General features: G+C 38.9%; 1 protein-coding gene across 1 annotated transcript in view; it reads left to right on the forward strand.

The window, feature by feature from the left end:
- The first annotated feature begins 5,385 nt into the window (after positions 1 to 5,385).
- The window catches only part of rxfp1 (relaxin family peptide receptor 1), a 51,456-nt gene continuing 36,115 nt past the window's right edge, over positions 5,386 to 20,726 (forward strand). Inside the window, exons 1-2 of the mRNA XM_041047708.1 lie at positions 5,386 to 5,484; positions 10,705 to 10,842. Coding sequence (XP_040903642.1) covers positions 5,442 to 5,484; positions 10,705 to 10,842 — 181 coding nt within the window. The 5' untranslated portion in view covers positions 5,386 to 5,441. The remainder of the gene's footprint in view (positions 5,485 to 10,704; positions 10,843 to 20,726) is intronic.

A 20,726-nucleotide genomic window follows, 5' to 3' on the forward strand; every position in this document is an offset into this window, starting at 1 on the left:
TCAATATAAGATACCCAGTTTGTTAAATGTCCAACTGTCAGATGAAAATCTCAACCTCCCTGTGACACTAATGTAATTTAAATAAACTATGTGTGTCCCCCAGCAGCACATAGTGTATAGCTCAGAGTTATTAAAATGAGATGAATATGTTACTTAAAAATGTGCTACTTATGAAATTATTGTACATTTGTAAACAAAGACCTGTCAAGCTATACTCATCTGAGATAGGACATGCTTGTTACTGCCAGGTCTGAACAGGACCTTACTGCTCTCTGCCTTTGTATTAGAGGCCGACAAAACCTTAATAAATGTGGCTCTGTTTTAGCATAGATGCGTTTTCTTTGTATCTGTGTCTGTCCTTAAATTAGCAACTACACAGAGAAAAGATCTCCAGCTACAGTGCAATGCCTTTTAGGGCCATGAGTGTCATGACGTGTGTGTTTCTGCTGCATACCAGAGTTGTGCACTGAATGTTGAGAATTTTAAAATACAGAAAATCTAAATTATGACTGCTTCTGTGTCTTGTGGATATCCAAGAGCTGTCCAAGAGATATTTTTTATTCAACAACAAACCACGAGACCAAAAATGATATTTCCAGCATTTCTCTCAACATCTATTTACATTCAGCACATTCAGAAGCAAAAGCCCTTTTTTCAAGTGGGCTGAAGATTAAATAAAATCTTCGAGAAGACAGCGAACATGAGCAAATACTGCACATAAAATGCATTCAAATGCAAAGAACTATGCATTTCAAATCATAAATTGAGTATGATATTCTCTGAGGCTTGTTCCTAATCTTTTCTAAACAAAACAGAGAGAGAAGAACCAGAAAGAGAAGTTAACTCAGATGACCCCAGAAACCTGTGATAACAAGGGGCTGAAGTTCACGACCACAATTAAAAAATGTGATGAGAAAATGATAAAGACTTATAATACTGCCAAGCTTTGCTTAAGACATGTGAAACATGTCCAGACAACCTCCCACACCCACTGCTCCTCTCTCTCAACACTTACAAACTTGTAAAATTTATTTTTATTTTCATTCTACATCAATTCAGTCTTTACATGTCTTTGAAATATTGATTAAAATTCATGGGTATTCAGGAAGCCATAACACAAAATGTATAATTTATTAGCAATACTGACAACAGACAACTTGATCCAATCATGCTGTTGGGGTTTGGAAATGATTCCCTCTTCAATCAGTAACTCAATTTTAGGCCCGACAAGCACCTCTTACTCCTACAGTTTATAAATGCAGTGAACTGGAAAAACAACTTCGGCAGCTAAATTCACAGCAAGAATGACAGCCTGCTAAATGTCCTCTCAGCACGAAAACTGCATTAATTCCAATTCTCTACTAGATGTTTTAAAGTCATTATGTGTAAGATGCGTGTGCTCTCTAATAACTAATATTTTTTATCTTTTAACCACAGGATCCACTCATTTTCATACACATTTTGACTGCTTTGAATGTTCTCCGTGTTATTTATAGCTTAGAGAATAGGCATTTTACTTGATTTTCATTATATTATAATGATTATACTATACTTATATTTTGTTTTCACTTCACTTATTTATTCTATTTTTTTTCTCTTACCACACACTGTGTAATTTTCCTCTTTTCTTCATTTTCAACTGGGAGTTAAGTAACAGTAAAAATTTCCCTACGGGGATTAATAAAGTTATTCTGATTCTGATATCAAATTATGAAGAACTTTTTTCAGCTGATGTGAGGACATGCTTTTAATTCAGTTTCAGACACTGCTATTTTTCTACTTACTCATCAGTGTAGTTTCTTTAAGTTGAATTTTGTCCAGCATATAATCACATTAATGTATCTATTTTTAACTTTGAGCTAATAACACATATCAAGGAGCGAAAGAAAACAATGCTTTAGCATTTATTTAGCAGGAAGTTTGCTGTATCATAACCAGGGCTGTAGAAGCACTGAGCTCATGAGTTCAAATCCCCCTTCCATTAAATTATCAGGATTTTGATTATCAGGATTTTTCATGCGTTATTCATTCAAGTTCATTTCAAAATTCATTCCCCCTACATGAAAGTCTATTTTCTGAACCAAAGCCCTCAGCACAATGCCAGAAAAAAAAATTCTGTAACAGAAAAAGAGTCCTTTGCAGAGCTGATTGTAAAACCTTTTATTTCTTTCCATTTGAGTGCTGAGTACCAAAATGTGTATTAGAGTCAAGTATCAAAAGCTGGCCTTTAATGCTTGGTCAGATTCTTATAGTTTTTCTTTAATCATGAGTGCAATTTGTGAACAAATTCCTAATATTTCATCAGCAGTTTTGAACTAAACCACGTTTCTTACTCTCACTGTGATGATGGAGGCCCCAAAACCTTCATAAAATAGTCATTTTAACCCAAACCACAACATTTCCCTGACTGTAACTAAGAACTGATTTTAACCCAAACCATGATCAGTATTTTAACCTACCCAGATGGTTTTTATGCCTAAACCTAACCAGAGTGTTGTTATACACATATCTAAAGATACTGAAAGTCATCTGTAAAATCTGCACTGTGTAAACTTTGACTGTAAAGTTGCTCAACACAAATTCATATAAAGATATAACCTTGATGTCTTCAGTGGTAGCTAAAACAAATGTCTGGTGTATACATTTTGGGCCATTAAGCAGGTCGACATTAATCAGGAAGGATATGTGACGTTATACGTGTCTCACCCTCTCCACTGTGAAGTCATACTTTGTATTTTCTCCTCATTTATCCCTCTGGATTGGAATTTGTAAAGTCAGAGTTCTAACGTGCACCAACCAAGAACAACTGAGGGAAATTTTGCATACTAAACGCAGCCAGGCCTAAAAATAAATATGCAATCCCCTTTTCCAAGAACAGAGAAAAGATTTGAAGATGTGTTTGAGGATGCCTTCAGTGGTGTAATTCAAGTAATTCATTGACTGCCAACACATTACAAGCTACCGTAGCTTGCCAAGCACCCACAGGGCTTGTTTGTATCTAATGATCTGACAATCTGAGTCTTGTCTGAACTGCTAGAAACAAACACATGTAATGTATTGAAAGCCAAATCTTGTGGTATTTTCCTTAACCTCAAACAAGCCCTTAAAAATGTTTCAGCCTACATTTAAAATAACTGAAGTAATTGCCGAAAGGTCCACCATATCAGATCAAATGTTTGTTTTTGTTTTTTTAGGTGGGTGTTTTTTGTGTGAGCTGGTGAAGCTGTTTTTCCAGTTCATTGCAGATATGTTGCATTTAGGAGATGCTGCATGATTGTACTGGTGTTTCAAATAACTGAATAAAAACGCACACTTACCAGTTAGCTGTACTGATTCTTTACGAATTCCATAGCACCCATGAATCAAGACATGGCAGCAAGGGAGCAGCCTGACATTATCAATTTGCCAGCATATTTCATTGGAAAAAGCAAACAGATTCTACTGTAGGTGTACAGTCTGACTCTCTGAAAGACATACTGTTCGTCTTTGTGCAGCCAAGCTTTAATGAATGAAGAAATTTTGTGGCATTTTTCTTTTGAACCTGGGTGGTGTTTGTGTGTGGGGGTGTCTTGAGCAAACAAAGCCCTGGGTTTGCTCTTTAAAGCAGTGATAATTGGTGTTTTTTTTAGACACTTGTGGGCAGGCGAACAAGCTGCGATCATAACATTGGCATATTACTACCAAATAAAGTTCTTGCTGTGGCAAACTTGTTAGCAAACACTTGGTTTTTACACATCCAGCAGACATGGAGCAACATTAGCATTTATTTGAAGTTGTGTCCCTGGGCAATTAACAAGTTTAAGTCCAATATTCCCTCTTTTAGTTCTGTTTTCAGTCACCACTAACCCCTAAGGAAAAATCTGCACTAACCACGTGCAAACTTTATCTATCTGCTACTCGGTGCTGAGCAGATAATATACAGTACAGTGGGTTTATCTGAGGGTTATTGCTGAAAACAGACGCCTGCTTTAGTTGAAAATAAGAGTCACAACAGTAACAGGGAGGCCACAAAATGTACGGGCCGGCAACAACACCTCACCCTCTCCACAGTGCTGCTGTGTGGAACATGCTAACTATGTTGCTGCCATACTGCACACTCTGATTGTACATAGGTTTTCTTTCTTATTCTATTCTATTTTATTTTACCTAAATACTTATCTGTATATAGGTTTTACTATTCTATTTTTTATCTGTATTTTACTTAATGATGCCTCTCACTTGGTGAGGGAGAAACAGTGTCACGATTTGTCTGTATGTCCTGCACATATAGTGAATTGGCAATAATAATCTTTTGAATCTTGAATCTAACGCTAAAATGCACCAAACCAAAACAATGAACTGAAAGGCAACAAAATGGAGGAGAATTGCAGAATAAGGTGATAATTCTCTGTAGGTTCCTTACTGTGAATGAATGAATGCTGTGAATGCTGCTTTATATCTTAAGGCATTCTCTTTCATTTGCTTTAACAGACTTCTGATGAAGAATCTTCTAAAACAGGACTGACAGATTTTAGATGGTAGAATTCAGGCAAATACACCGAGCAGAGATATTGTGAGAGGAGAGAGGAAAAGATAAGATGAGCCAAAGAAGACTGGGAATAAGATTTGAGGCATAGATCACCCTGCCTGTCAGACCAAAGCCACTTCCTGAAAGCAAGTCTTTTTATGTGAACACATATATAAACAGAAACCGAGGATAAACCCTAAACCGTCAGCATCCTCAGGACTGGACTGCTGCTGGTTATTCTGAGGATTTAAAACGTAAATACTCAGGTAGCGTGATCAAGCCATGATTGATTTGTTTTCTTGATAAATAAAACGTGACAGCTCTGCCAGGCTTGCGGTAATTGAAGAGATTTTTTTGCACTCACTGCTCTTACACGCATCAGTCCTTTCACTCAAGAATCATCATAAACACACTGATGAAATGTTGTATCCGTTACACCGACACACTGCACCTGGAGAGCCCCCGCTGATAATAAGCACCTGATGAATGGAATTCAGCAGAGTATTTAATGAACAGCATCGGTCAGGTCACTTTAAATGTTTTTCCGAGGTCAACTAGATGCCCCCGCCCCCACCCCCCCCTCAACCCAACCCGCTCCCTGTCACCCCTCCACCCCGCCTCTCTCCACTTCCCTCCCTCACTCCCACCCCTCTCTGCGCGCTGCACCTGTGCTACCGCTGCTCGTGCGTCAGATGATGGCAGATGATTCTTCAGATTTTCCCCTCTGTCGAACTGGCTGCAGACCGAGTCGACCTTGCGATCTGCGTGTTTTCTCCGCGCGGCGCACGCGTTTGTCACGCAGCAGCGAAACGCGAACAAACTTTTGGTGATATTTTTACGCACAGGGTTCCCAATTTGGACAAGCAGCCGAGAATATCTCCGCTCCCTCTCCACCACCACCACCGCGCGATTTTCACAAAAACTTCGAGGTACCATGCAAGTTTTTGTGGTTGTGCTATTCGTCTATGGAGTGTCGGGTAAGTTCAGCAACTTCTCTTATTGAGCAAATTATGGAATCCTTGCAGCCCAGTCTTTGGCCCTTTCTTCGAACGGTTTCAGATTTACAGAGAATTTCCGACATTTAGCTGAGAAGTTGCCTTGAGATGATTCCAAGCCAGTATCTCTGAAATCTGCACTGAAGATAAAGAAGGAGAGAGAGGGAGAGAGGGACAATTTAGAGACTGAGAGGTATTTGAGAATATTTGTGCCGACGGGTTGTCTTTGTATCAGGAGGATATCTGTGTAATTTACAGAGTAAATTCTGTGTATTGGTTTGGAAACACCGGGGAGCCGTGTTGACGTCTTCAAGGCAATTCTTATGCCACCCACTCTGTGGCAGCTGCCTGAATATTGTTAAATTAACCGGAAAGTGGAAGAGATTGTTATCGGTGGGAGGCATCTCATAGGATGCTTAGTTATTCTGCCATGAGATATTTTCAGTTATAGACTGTGAAAGTGTGAAAATCTGACCTGTATTTTGCGTTTTGTGTGAACTTACTCAGTGGTGCTTTGCATCTTATTATATCAGTAGGAGATTTCTTCCCTTCAAGCCTCTTTAAGATCCATCGCAGTGCTGCTTGCATCGCTACTGCCATGGTAAATGTGTGAGCTGTTATCTGTCAGTGTCCAGTAGTTCAGTTGTATTCTGTCCTGATGGCAAGTGCAGGGTAAAAGGTCTGTGTGAAAGCCTGAGGGAGCTGTATCCAAACACTGAATCCACACAGTTCACAAATGATAGGAGCTTTAGTTTAGCGTGTGCAAATATTTTGTCCTCACAAATCAAATTTATAAATCAAATCAATTTCAGCAGGAACACAAAAGCATGCACAGCTCTGCATGAAACAATAGGAAGAACATCGTTTTAAATCCAAACACATGCACTACAAAGATAGACTAGAAAATGTTTGGAGTAGTGGAATCTGGAAACAGACGTGTACTTTGGACCACTTAAGTAATAAATGTATTCTTTAGTTTGGCTGCAGACCGAATTTGTGCATTTCTTAAAATTTAGACTTTGGTGTCAAACAGGGTTTTCCAAGTCAACACATTCATTCATTCATGCACTCATGGTGTATAATGCACAGGTCAAGACGGGAATCTGTTGCATAACAGTGTTTTCTTGCATTCTAACAAGACTCATGCATCCAAGATCTGAGGAGAAAAAAAAAAAATATTCAAAACCGTAATTTGCCCTATTGTGTGCTCCCTTGTGAAAAATGGATGTCCTGCAGGAGGAAGCAACCCATGAAGACTGTATTTTTTATGTTGTCAGAGTCTAACAGATGATAGGCTGCGCTTCAGAAGCTTAAAGAGAAATGCCCCAAAGATCTCTTGGACCATGATCAGAGTCAGTCTGCCATCTGGCTATTGTTGAGCATCTGTGGCTGTGGTTTTTGCCATGTGCCTGGCACCGCTGTCTCCAGTTGCCCTTTATCGGCTTCTGTTTGGTTGACTCAGCACATGAAGTCAGTCGGTGAGGGAGAGTTGTCAGTGACTGTCCAACCTAGCAAATCATTGTTTCTGCTCATTTAATGCGCTTTCTCTTGTAGTTTTCCTTTTCTCTCCACAAACAAAAGACCATGGACTGAGAATGAAAGGCGAACTTTACAGTCCCAGTTCAAGCTTTTGTCAAGTATACTCTCCTTTTAATTCATATTCCAAGCAAGACAGATAACACGTGACATAAATATTTATGGGGGATCCTCAGTGCGATGAAGTCCAGGAATGTTTTCCAGCAGGGATAATGAAGTGAATTTTTGACTGTGTATACAGAAAGAGAGGAGTTATTTCCTCTTATGCAGGTGCGCATCATATATGCATGTCGGGAGTTAGCTGGCCATCAGCTTGCAGAGTGTTCAAGTGCATCTTTAAAATCTTGATTAGTCTGTTTTTTCTTTTTCAGTATTTCTCAGCATAAACCTCTCCATAAACCGACGCTAGTAGTACACTTTTAATTTGTGATATTTGTGTGTTTTATTTTTATTTTTGTTTAACATAGTGTAAAGCAGGAACAGTGAAATGTCCCATACTGCACAATGTTCCAAAACATGCTTTTTTCATTTGTAGTTTTAGATCATTGTGGTCTCTTCAGTCCCTCTTGACACTGATAATCCACAGATGTCGGACTACATTCATGCTGAAAAGGTTACACTTTGACTGACAGGCTTTATCAGGGACATGCAAGAATGGGGACTTAATGATTCATAACCCACCTGCAGTCTTAACTAGAGAGAAAATTAATGAGTGATGTCAGCTGCTTGCTTCATCATGATGTCATGATGTGCTGCCCTGTCTTCATTACTGCTTTCTCAACTCTTAATCATAAAAATCCTAAGTGTTTACTTGGTCTTATCTATTATGTGATCGCAGAGCTATCATCTGCAGCAATGGGGATCCTTAGACTGAAATAATTAAACATGGTGGTGTAGTGGCGGGCATCGTGCATCCCATACATTACAGGATGTCTGCTTCTAAAAGAATTTCATATTTGCCAAGAAATTGCAAGTTTACACTCCAGGGAACGGTGATTTAGCCAGGAATATTATGTAATGATATCCTGTGCTTTATTTGAAACTATATTACTTTAGAAGAACGCACTGCACGTCTGAGTGTAACAACTTGATGTATTATTTCGCAGGTGAACTGTGACCTTTATGACAAATCTTAATAGCTGTAACACATTTCAGAAATCATACTGCAAAGTTTACCAGTTTAAAGTGTTGATAGAGACTCTAGTAGCGACAGTTTTCACTTTCAGTGAGAGAAGAACAGTAGTCATGTGCTTCATGGAAAATCTAACATCGCAAAACTCACCCATAAATTTAGCTTCAGAGATTGAAGCTGATTTTGAGATTTGTGAATGAGGATTAATGACTCAGAGCTGCTGCTTGCACTTTTTTTCCCCCCCAAACTTGCAAGTTATTTTAAAATTACACCCACTCATAAATACAAAGTACCGCCTAAAGTAAGTGGTACAGTATTTATCAGTGTTGGCCCGACTCAGAACAGGCAGAGTGAAATAAAGGTCCTAAATCTAATGTCAGTGCTTACACTGTTGTCCTTAGGTACCTGTGTGGATAAAAAAAAACATGCCTTAAATGACATCCTAAAAATGGCAAAGCTTTCTTATGTTTGTGATCTGTTGTGCTTCGAGGCACAGCTGATCGTGCTGAGTGTTAATTATGTAATACCTCAACAGCACTTTGATTTTCATTAGCCGTCCCCTGAGATAAGTGTTCACCACGCGGTAACATTAAGGGCATGCAGGCCCACAGTAACATTAAAGTACTGTGGGCCAGCATGCCATGTGGCTGGACCACTTACTACTGATTACTGCTGCTGGAGGTCCCACCTCTCTGATTGGTGTCTGTTTCTGTTTCTTGATACTGTGGGAAAGCCTCCACAATCATTTGTTCTATATATATCCCCGTCCCCCCCGGTAGTGGTGGCTAGTGACTTAAGTTGCCGACCATAAACCAAAACATAGTTTCAGTCCAGTCAGGTACTTCTGTTGCGCGTCTTCCAGCATCACCTTCCCCGTTTCCTATCATCTCTTCCCTGTCGTCTCATGAATAACAGCGTGAAATGCCCCCCAAAAAATGCTTAAATTATAATTTTAAAATTATAATTCATGCTGGAGATATCACAACCTGATGTTATGTCACTGATGCTTTACTTGTTATTATCAAGAATAACGAAATGCACCCAGGAACACGAGGCACATCACCAAAAGTTTTCTTTAAAAGAACCGTGAGAGTGAAATTATTCTCTGGTGTTTGATGTGTTTTTGCAGTAAACAGGATAAACAAGACCCGAGGACTTGAAGTACTAAGGTAGATATGCAGGTTTTTTTTATGATGGAAGCAGCTATTTGGTTGCCTTAAAACTTGTGATTTTATTGGATTGACTCTGTATGTATGCCCTCAAGAACAAGATGTGCTGTTGAGGAAATTGTATCACTTTACTGAAAATGAAAGTGTGGGATTTGGATGTGAAAACAATTCAAAGTCCAACATTCATGTTTTTGACTCTTACAGTGGATCATATATTTATACATAGCATAAAAAGATGCCTGGAGACACAAGTAGTACACAGAGGTAGAATTCAGCTGTCATATGTTTCTATATTAATTTGAGTAAATGTTATGTAAAGAACATTTATATTTGCAAAACACTGAGATTAAAATGATTAAACTGAAAACACTTTTCTTTTATGATTTCACCTGGTGGTTCATTGAAATGCTGTACTGTTATCAGTTCTGTCAGTGTCTTACTCTGCGTGTCATGAAACAATACAGTATGTCCTAAGTTGCTTACGACCACTTGTTTTGACCATTTTGTAGTGTAGGGAGTTTTTCCTTGCCACTGTTGCCTTTAGTGCTTGCTCTGGGAGTCAGGCTCTGGGTCTCTGTAAAGCGCTTTGAGACCATTTTGATTGTTGAAGGCGCTTTATGAATAAAATGGAATTGAATTCAACAGTGTAATGTACTTACAACTGTGAGACTTCAGCAGAGACTTGCAAAAACGGGCTGACAGGATGTGACACTTTTACCAACAGTTAGGAACAAAAGGTGAGAAAAACTAGAAGGTCTCATTGGGACAGAACATGATCGGAAGCCAGACTGTTAAATGCCTTGTAGAGGATGAGACGAATTATAAATTCTATTCTGTTCTTAAGTGAACGCCAGTGCAGGGATGCTAGTACAGGTTTAATACTACCACTGACTTGTCATTAGACTGTCTGCTTTGTTTTGAAGTGGGGGTATGATAAGGCAGATTCGCTATGGCTCATGAATAAGGAATTTCAATAATCAAGGCAGGATGAGATGATGGAATGAGTAATTTTCTCATATGAAGCCTGTTTTTCATTTACCGCTTTTGTCAGTCTGCACTGTTTGTTCTTATGTCTCTTCATAATTCAGACACTTAAGTATAACAGCAGCCATACAGGACTGTTGATTAAAGAAACATAACTACTCAACACTGCACGAAGGGCAGCTCCCTGAAGCATTGATAGAGCTCACTGACATAGGCTCCAAATGTGCTTAAACGCATATAAAAGCAACCATAATGAGAGGCACAGACTGAACATATTTACTGAAATCTTGAACAAGGGCTCTCAGTATGTCTCTGGCAAAGACAAGTGGCAGAAATTTTACATTTCATAATCATGTTCCTGGTTTTCTGTTTTGTTTATAGCACTCAATGTCACAGAAGAGAAGGCAACATGTCCCCTTGGATATTTCCCCTGTGGCAACTTGACCATGTGCCTCCCGCAGCTCCTGCACTGCAACGGCATCGATGACTGTGGAAATCAAGCGGATGAGGAGAACTGTGGTGAGTCACTGTTTCTACGTGAACAAGTGTTAACATGGAGATGTACTGTATAACCTTAAATGTATCAGCTCTGTGGGGCACTTAGCTAATAGCTGACATACATAGATAGATAGATACTTCATTCATCCCCAAGGGAAATTCACAAATTCACATGTACACTGAGAAAGTTTCCAAAAAGACTTCATTTTAAAGAGCAACTTTACACTAAATCCACTTTTTTGAGTAAGTAAAGTAGTTGTTATTTGCCTGTTTCCACTGAAAATCAAGTAATGCCATCATGAAGACAAAAACATCTGTGAAAAATCTATGATGATGGTTTGTGCTTCACATCCCCAAAGTACAAGGCAACTACAACTCACACACCTCACCTCTCGTCTGATGTTGCCAGGTCTATTGTCCGGTGTGCCTCTCATGACTTGTTCAGTTGTTGAAAGATCTTATTATTTATTACTTATTATTATAAAGTGTCCAAAAGTCACATCATCAATATGCAATCACACATACAGCTGACGCTGCGACTGCATGACTCAAAGGAGCACCAATTGTGTCCATGGCAGCAGTTATAGTTACCGAAATGAAAAGCAATTTAAATGCAAAGAACCCAAAAAAAAAGATAATTTTAAAATAATTTTGAGAATTATACCATAACCATATTGTAATACATCATGATGGTAACCATTTAGCATTTAATGGTAGCCTCCTCACGTCTGTTGATCTGCAGCTCCGGTTTGTGAAAACAGGATCATGCATTACTAATTTTCTGAATTTATCTTGAGGACACAGTCATCAGTCATGACTCTTCCGCTGAAACAGGTGCAGCCTGTTAAATAGCTGTCAAATTATAATAAATTACATTTATAAAGTCCTCCTGACTTCTGTTTGCTTTCCATTGCCCATGCTCAATTCAGTCATCGTGCAGGAAGAAAGATGAACTGATGTGAGCTTTTTGTTCAGTAAGTGCTGCTGGTTTAAAATTAGAACCATTTTGCTGCCTTTTATATTAACAAAAAGAGAAAAAAAAGCATTTTCCTGTTTCCAGCCATATTGAGCAGTATGCCCCCCACAAGTATGATATCAGTGCATTGCTGGCTAACAACATTAGATTACAGAAACATTTACACGGTAGTCAATTTCGTGGTGCTGATTTATCTTTGAAAAAAAAAAAAGATTTTACACACACCAGCTCTCTCTCTTTCCTGGTTTCAACAGCATAGCAGCATAGTAACTTGTTTAGCCCTGGTGGGCAAGAAGAGCATAAATACTAATGATTTGCACTATCAGTCCATGTTCAACTGCACTGTCTGTATTTTCCCAGCTTGCAGCATTGCTGCTGTAGGGCTGGATGCCCATAAGACAGCCAGGCTGGATGCTGGCCAGGCAGCAGTTCAATCAGCAGCAGCCTGTTCCTCTTTTGTCTTTTGCCTGTTCTGCCCACTCTCACACACCTTGGACTTTAAAGCAGCATTAGTTCGTATTTTTTAAAATATCAATGGAAAAACATTACTGTGTGTAAGGTGAAAAGGGGTCGCTTAAAATGGAACATAGGTGAGCAGCTAAAGAGCCAGATATTTTTGCCATGAGTTGATAAAGACCTAAACAGAGCTAAAAGGAAAGTTCATATTGGACTTGCATTGGTCGAATGCCCAGAAACACCACTCCAAATGAATGATAGTGGTGCTCTGTGTCTGCTGGATGTATAAAATGAAATGAAAATGAAAATGTAATGATTTCTCTCTGAGGACAAGATAGATCACACATCAACAATGAGAGAAACGAACAGAGGTACCTTTAGCAACACAGTCAACTTTTAAAGGTTTTTTTCTGCATTTGCAAAGCTGTTCACGTCCGCCTCTAACTCCAGACCTTTTGGATGTTTCTCTTGTCAGGAATAGCACGTTGCTCACCTTAGACTTTGAGGGTCACTGATAAAATCCTCTTGAGGGCAGTTTGACAGTCGCTGCCTTTCTAGCATCCCTGAGCAAGACATCATGTCTCCCTGTGGATGTGTTAATGTAAAATGCATCGGCCTCTTCAGGAAAATACCAAATTCCTAAAAATATTAAAACAGCAGAACTGAACCAGACATAAGATAAAATGTTGAACTGTTTTGGGGTTTTTTGTTTTTTTTTTCAAGCAGACAAATCCATTAAGCTTTATTTTGATGACTGACTGAGCCAGCAGATTTTAAAAGTGCAAAGAGCATTGTTCTGTCATTGTGGGCTTTTCACAGAAGAGTTTAATGGTTTCTTGGTTCCATGAATTTTGGAAGTGTTTTAAAGATTTAAACAGTGCAAATTTCTCAGACTGCCTCCCTCAGTCATAAACTCTTGCTGAAAATAGCAGCCTGCCTCGGAGGTGTGAGAACCACTTCAAACTTGCTTAAAAACATTACTTAAATAATAAAATGATTATCAAAATAGTTGCCTGTATATTTCTGTCAACCAGCTAATTAGTTAATCAGCTATTGATATTCTTGGTAAATGTGTGAAGAGGCAGAAATGTTGTTAAAGTCCTCCTGTGGCCTGCATTCAGCACTGCACCTTCAGTGTGCACTCTGACTTAAGGAGAAGGTGACTCACTCTGGCAACCTACATATGTATGTATATGTTACCTCTTGTGTGTAAGAGGTAGTCATAGTAACCAAATTCTTTTACAGTATAATACAGTTCAGTACAGTAGCCTCAGAATACTTAATATCTCTGTGGAGCTTGTACGTGTGAAATTTTATTTAGAGTCCAGAGTTTGTGGTGGTTGTATGAAGGATAGTTATATTGTGAGCTGTGGTGAGGATATGTTATATGTTATAATCTGTTGATGCTGAAAGATGCAAAACTACTTTTGCTACACTGACTTTATTCATATTCTCTCCCCTACATTTGCATAACATTAGCTGATTATTTTATCCCAGAAGTGGTGGAACCAGTGTGTGACGGTATTTCGTCTAATCAGTCCGCAGTACTTTCCCAGTGGTCCTTTAAATTTCAACCTCAGGTGTAATCCCTGGTATATCAACATGTTTAAAAGCTTGCTAAACTTGCAGTGTAGGCTATGTAGCTGTAAGATACTATAGGTGTTTCTTACTTAAAACCTGATAGCTTGTCTGCTCTCAGGTTTCAAGAGTTCAAAGAAAGCTTCTGTATCAGCATCGCCAGTTAAGCTGTCAAGATACTGATACTGAGATTTAATTCATATAAAAAAACAGTCCACTTAGCTGTGTAAAAGCTGAACTGCTTTTGTTGAGATAACTGGCATACCATTATTGATGTGAGCTTTTTTTTTTGTCCTTAGATTTCCTTGACTCCTGCTGTATTCACTGTACTATTTTGGCAGGCTTCCAAGTAATGAATAACTGAAAGCTAAGGGACCTGGTAGCTGGAGGAGACAGGAGGGATTCTGGTTGTGGTCGAGGTTCCTGTCTTACTTGTACGTTTTAACACTATAAACAGATGTTTTGAGTGTTTAACAACTTTTTTAAAAATTTCCCTTTAAAGAAATGTCAGTGGAAAAATAAATGAAGCAGATTCTCATCTTCAGTACTGTGTTCTGATCTGGCTTCCTCTGTCAAGATATTCATTAGCACTTGAACTCTGGGAAATCTCGCTAAACGTCAGAGTGGCAAAGCTGCAGGCGGCTGGGGTGTCGTTACGTCACGTGAACAAAAGGTATAATGTGTGTGTGTCAGCTCTCTGAGCTCCAGTTTTCAGGTTTATTTCATTCATATAGCACTTTGAAAGTGCTTCACAGAGACAAACATTCAGCATATATATATGCACACACAAGCATAAATAGATATATGCTCATACCAGAAGTGGAAAAACCACAGAGTAAGAAACAGGAAAAAAGAAGTTCAAGCGGTGAGTGTCTGTGCATTCACGTGTGAGGAGATGTAGACGTGAGGGCCGGCAGCTCTAAGCGCTTTAATGAATTCAGAGGGTCACCAAATTAAACGTATGCATCCAAATTGTCAGTGCAGCTGATGATTGTTAATGGAAATTTTAGTGCTCTAGAGACACAGCAGTTCTTTGCCCCATATTCTGTTAATGATGTTGCTAAGATATCGATAGTTGATGCTTTCCTAATAATGTAGGAAACTTTCTGGCAGAGCCAGAACATGTGAAAAAAAAACATTTTTCATTTCTCTACTGTACCTATGTGTTGTTGTATTGTGCTGTTCTCTTCCATGATCCGTGATCTCAGTGGCTTCACAGGTTTCCATGGTGACTTAGTTCAAGTTTATTTGAACTTGCTTTTTGGAACAGATACTTCATAATCTCTTTGAATTATATAAATAAGCCTCATTCAACTTTATGAGCTACTGTGTCCCTCACAGGTTGCTTTCCACTGAGTTTTCCACAGCCTTTGTAGAACAAGACACACAAGTCAAAACGTTGCACACACACACACACATTTCGGCAGCATAGATGGCTGCCAGGAACAGGAAGCTGCACAGTACTGCAACTGTCCATCACTGACTCTCACACTCTCACAGAACACTTCCTGGCCTGTGCAGCCTCCATACCGTGTGTGTGGAACTGTAATAAGTGACTGTCTTTGGCTGACTCTTCCTCTCTGCCCCTGTGATCACCACAAACTGACAATCTGTGCACAGAGTGAGATCCCGTAGTTTGCTTTCTGTGGAAAGAATCTCGGTGCAGAACAGCTCCAGACCCATGCACAGATGGTGGGAGTTTCCATCTTCTTTCTTTTTTTTTTTTCTTTCACACAGCCCCTACCAGATAGTGTTTCTCTCAAGATGCTTGTTAGCAAGGTGAAGAGGAGTGAAAAAGTTGTCACTTGTTACACTTTTGCTTCTTACCACCCGAGGCTTCATCAAACATAGCAGCATTCTCTTGAGTGTTGTTGGCAGTAGAGTGGTATCATCTTTCACAGGACTGGCCTCGGTCTCTTCTTCTTCTTCTGCTGCCCGCCAAAACTTCATTCCACAGCATCAGGTTTGGCTGGTGTATTGGGTGAACGGGTACCATAATTTAAAGGGTAACAGCTGCTGAGTCACTGTGATGTTAACTTCAGATTGGTTGGAGGTTTCAGAAATTTGTGGCATTTTTTTCTTTTCCTGTTCCACGAACATCAGTGCAAAGTTTTGCTTTACTGATGCACAGGCCTGGAGGTTTTATTATTTATAGAGAGAATAATTTGTCTGAACCTCTTTCTGTCCATCATCATGCTGAAAGAACAATTTCCCATTACTCAACTCAGAAACTGTACAAATCAGTGATTAATCCTGGCTTTATATATCAGAATAGTTCTGGAAGATCAAAGCCTTCTGCCCTGCTTCTTTCATGCTACAGATGTCTCACATTTGTTGGTGAGCGTCAGCACAGTACAGTTTCAGTTGAGCTGTAATTTGATCATACTCAGTGGACTATTTACATTATGTTGCTAACAGCATTTTCTTTTGTTGGGGGTGTGTATTTCCCCCTTGACTGGTTAACTCTCTAACCGTTCCTTTCTGCACTTGCATTGGCACCGTTGGTTCCAAAAGATAAGAAGCTGTCATGGGTGTCCCTGATTCATCAGCCCTGATGGGCAGCAGCCATGGGAGAAACTGTCAAAGAGATATCAACTGAAATGGATCAGCTGAAAACAAAAAAGTGTGTGACTGCATGGCATGACTCATGAACCTTTACAGACAAGCATGTTAGACAAATAATATTATGTTAAAAGGGTTAGCCTGGCTGTGAACAGGGCACCCAAACAAACAGCCCAAACACTTTAACACTATCTGACACACTATCTGCCTTGAAATAAATCCAGCAAAACCAAAGCAAACATCAGCTGCAGGAAATCACATTCTGTATCTCAGCAAAATGCGAAATAGCACCCATGCTTGAAAATTTGGTGGCAAAGACGCCATTCATGAACAGCATTTCTTGGAAAATACCACAATCGAACAAAGGTCCATATTTGCACATCTCCTTTAATCTTTCCTCCATGTGCTCTATACAACATCTAACACAATCACCATGTTCCTGTGGTGACTAGAAGGCAGCAGTTGCCATTGTTACTGGTTTAATTCCAACTTCAGCAGGCCATGCAGCACATGCATCACTGGAGTGTAAGCTGGTGGTTTGTGTAAAAGCATTCCCCAAATAGCTTACAAGACAATGATTGGGGAAATATGATTTGAAAAATGCAAAGCTTCTAAGAAGATAATTGGAGCAATTCCTACACAAGGTGCTATAACACAGTGCTTTGTCTAATGACGTGAGAATAAGCATCGCAGTTTTAATGAAGACAGAAAAATACAGAGCTGGACCCAAATTTAAGCAGCTCAGAGTAGGAAATCAAACAAAAGACTCAACACAGAGAAGTCATCCTACCCCCTTTGGGATTTAGGTAAGCTGCAGAGCTGTGACCCTGTTGTTCCAAGATTTTCTTACAAAGGAACTTAACACTAAATCCATATTCTGAGTTCGTAAATTATATGTACAGCCACTTAACTATATTATAATATACTATATTAAGCTGCACAAACTATCTGAGAACTATAGTGACATTTCTAAATATCTGTAGAGTCATTTGTTCCTGGTGTGATGAGATTTTGCACTGAGCACACTGAAGTTGTTTCTGACTCATCCTTTCAGTGTGGCCTTAGAGTGGCTTATAAAAGTTTAGCGAAAGCTGCAATTTTTTTTTTTTTTTTTTAAAGGACAGATTGTATTTCATTCTTATCACTTCTCACAATAGTACCACTAGCTGTGTTACCACTATCACAACTCTGGCTGTTTGATTAAATGTGTTTTATTTTCACAGACCTTTGTTTTTTTGTTTCTCCTCCTTCATCTGTGCCTTTTCTAAAATATTCTTTTGTACATGATTAATGTTAGCTGTGAGTTTGTGTGGTTTATAATGAGATATCTGTTTCTGCAAGAAATATTGCACAAGCCTCAAAGCTAAGTAATGAAAGCACAGTAAATAACCATGTAGGGACTAAACAAATTGATTCAGAAAAAGTTATTAACATTTTAGAAAACTTGAATTAATCATACAACCGGGCCATTTTCCAACCCTGTGGGTTTACATGACATTTCAGTTTAATGTCTGTTTGAATGTGCTCTGAATTTTCACTGTATGTTCTCATGGCTGTCTAAATGTGTCTTGTGATATCGGAGATGTAGCACAGATATTTTGCTCCCATTTTCACTAAACAGTGCTGTTAGCAATTTCTGTTTTGGGCCTGGATTTGAAGGAGTTTTCAACACTGTGTCAAGGTCATCTGTTCATCAGAGTTTGGGGGATATCAAAGGCAAAAGATTCAGACATCTGAAACATGAAATGTTGTTTCTATCCAGAGAATTGCTGACCAAAGAGTAATTCAGATATAGGCTCAAAGTGAGGAGGATAAAACAAGGTTCACTGTTATTTTATTTTTTATCCTTTGATGCAGAGAGTGAAGCATTGTTTAAAAAAAAAAAGAAAGAAAGAAAGAGCTGGGAGAATGATATAATAGCCAAAGATAACATCTTGCCACTGTAAGGCTTCATCCCAGAAAATGATTTTTCCTGTATCACTGTCCCTAAGACAGATATTGAACCACTGTCACTGCTACTTTGAGGAGAGGAAGACATACTCTGTATGTAATATATATAATATTATATATATAATATATATTGCGAAACAATGAAAAACAAATGATGCAAACAAAACAACCTCCAAATTTTGGTCCATGATTTTCATAAAACATCCATTACCCCATGTTAAGAGGCAGTAATTGCACTTGATGTGACACTTATAGAATCAGCCTCTAAATAATTACTGTGGCTCAGTGTGATCTAGCGTTGTGTTGATATGAGATCTTATTGTTGTGCCAAATGAAAAATGCACTGATTGAATTCCAGAATGAAACGCCCTGAAAAAAATAAAGTAAAATCCCACTCGGTCTCTTCTGCTTTGAAACACAGTGTAACCGTAGTTTCCTGGTTCTGTTGCGAGTTATTTAAAGATCTGTTTTGTTTGTTTTAGCTGCCACAAATGTGTTGAATGCATTTCCTTCTTCATGAAACATTTTGAAGGGCATTTTTAAAATTTAATTTAAACCCATGTTCCCCAGCTGCCTTTGTTGCCTTTGTTGGAAAATTGCTGCATGTGCTGGGACATTACAGTCACCTGTGCACATGCAGGTGGATCTTCGTGCTAACGTGCACAAGATAAACAAAACAGGGTCCTACACCTTCAGAGCGTTTACTGTACTTGCAGTGTTGTAGTTGATAGATACGATTCATTTGTCATTCACGGTGATTTGTTAGTTATTACAATGTCTTGCCAGTTTTAGACCTTTTAAATGTCATTGTCAAACACTGTTATTGTGTTTATGTATTTTGTAAAGCATAAGTGTTATTTGCAGGTGAACCAGCATTTTATTTTTCTTTAAACTTTATTTACAGTGTCAGATTAGTTTTCCTGAGTCACTGGCCTGCTCCAACTGCCCTGCCCAGTGTGGAGAAACTTCCAAAAGAAAAAAAGCCAAATGCTGAATGGTGTCTGATAAGCATCTAAAATGCATTCAGAGCAACAGTGCAAGACAGCTTTATTCTATCCAATGTTATTGAGTAACTACTGGACAGACTGTAAATATTAAGACAAACGAGGACAATGTTGTATGTTGCTCTCAACAAGCATTAGTTAGCCAACCATGATATGCACACAGACAGAGTCTGATAAAGCTGTAAAACCATAAAACAATCCTAAACCAACAAGCTTATTAAATCAAGAGTGGACGACGTATTTGCTTTGATGTGGGGAAAAACACAGTGATATTATAAGAAGTTCACAAACCTTAACCAGCAGGCTAAATCCTCAATCTGCACCTCCAGAGACAAACAAGAAAAATTGGTTGCTGCTGAAAGACGTGTCTAGTCAGATACTCAAATTCACACCTGAAAGTACCTGCCTATTATGTCCCCAGTCTCACCGCAACTAAACAGTAGTTACTCTGGCTGCGGCAATCATCCCTTCCTCACTTAGATTTAGCTATCTGGTGCTGGGATTGAACTTCAAGCCCTGCACTCGTAATCCTCCATTTCAAACCTGCTATTATTTATTTAGGAGACATCTTTGGTGCTATGTTTGTAACAGATCCCTTGAGATCTCCAAATGTGGACAGTTTCTGTGGTCTTGTCAGTTCCTTTTCTGTAGATTTTCTGTTTATGAAGTTGATGAATTTTGAGTTTCTGTACGTCTGTTCAGCCTTGGTATGAAAGGACCAAGCCATGTGACCTTTAGCCATCGCCCCTAATACCTGTCATCCTACGCACCCCTTTCTTCTGCTTCTTCCAAACTACCTGATGCTACTTTCAAAAACATAAAACAGTTCCTTACTTGTATATCAGTGTTTTTTTTTTTAACAGTTAGTTACATAACCATCATTAACAGTATTAGGGTGAGAGGAGTATCAGTATCTTAGTATACATGAAACAATGACCAAGAAGAGAGAGAGAGAAAGAGATTTCTTTTGTATTTTGTCAAGTTAGCAATGAAAATGGAAGAACTGTAATCAAGTAGCATCCTCTGATTTAATGTTAAACTGAAACATGTATTTGGAGTGTGCTACTCCACTTCAGGGCACTTTTGAACCAGCAGTTTAAGAGCTTTTTTTTCCTCACAGATGTATCACAAAGAAACACCCAGGGAGGGAGACTTCCTGGAGCATTTTGTGGCATATCAGCTCCAGAATAAATATCACCTTGACATGGATCATTTCAGGATTATTTCTGAATGAAGCCGTAGGTGTGAAAAGGCCTTAAATGTAAAACCTGAGCTTTTTAAGTCAACCTTTCCAGACACCCGCTGTTCATTTGTTCCAGACCCAAAATGAATTTTATTCTTTTTTGTGCTCAACCTCAATGCCGGTAGTTCAGTTTGCT

The sequence above is a fragment of the Toxotes jaculatrix genome, chromosome 10, assembly GCF_017976425.1.
Source record: "Toxotes jaculatrix isolate fToxJac2 chromosome 10, fToxJac2.pri, whole genome shotgun sequence".
Classification (NCBI taxonomy): domain Eukaryota; kingdom Metazoa; phylum Chordata; class Actinopteri; family Toxotidae; genus Toxotes; species Toxotes jaculatrix.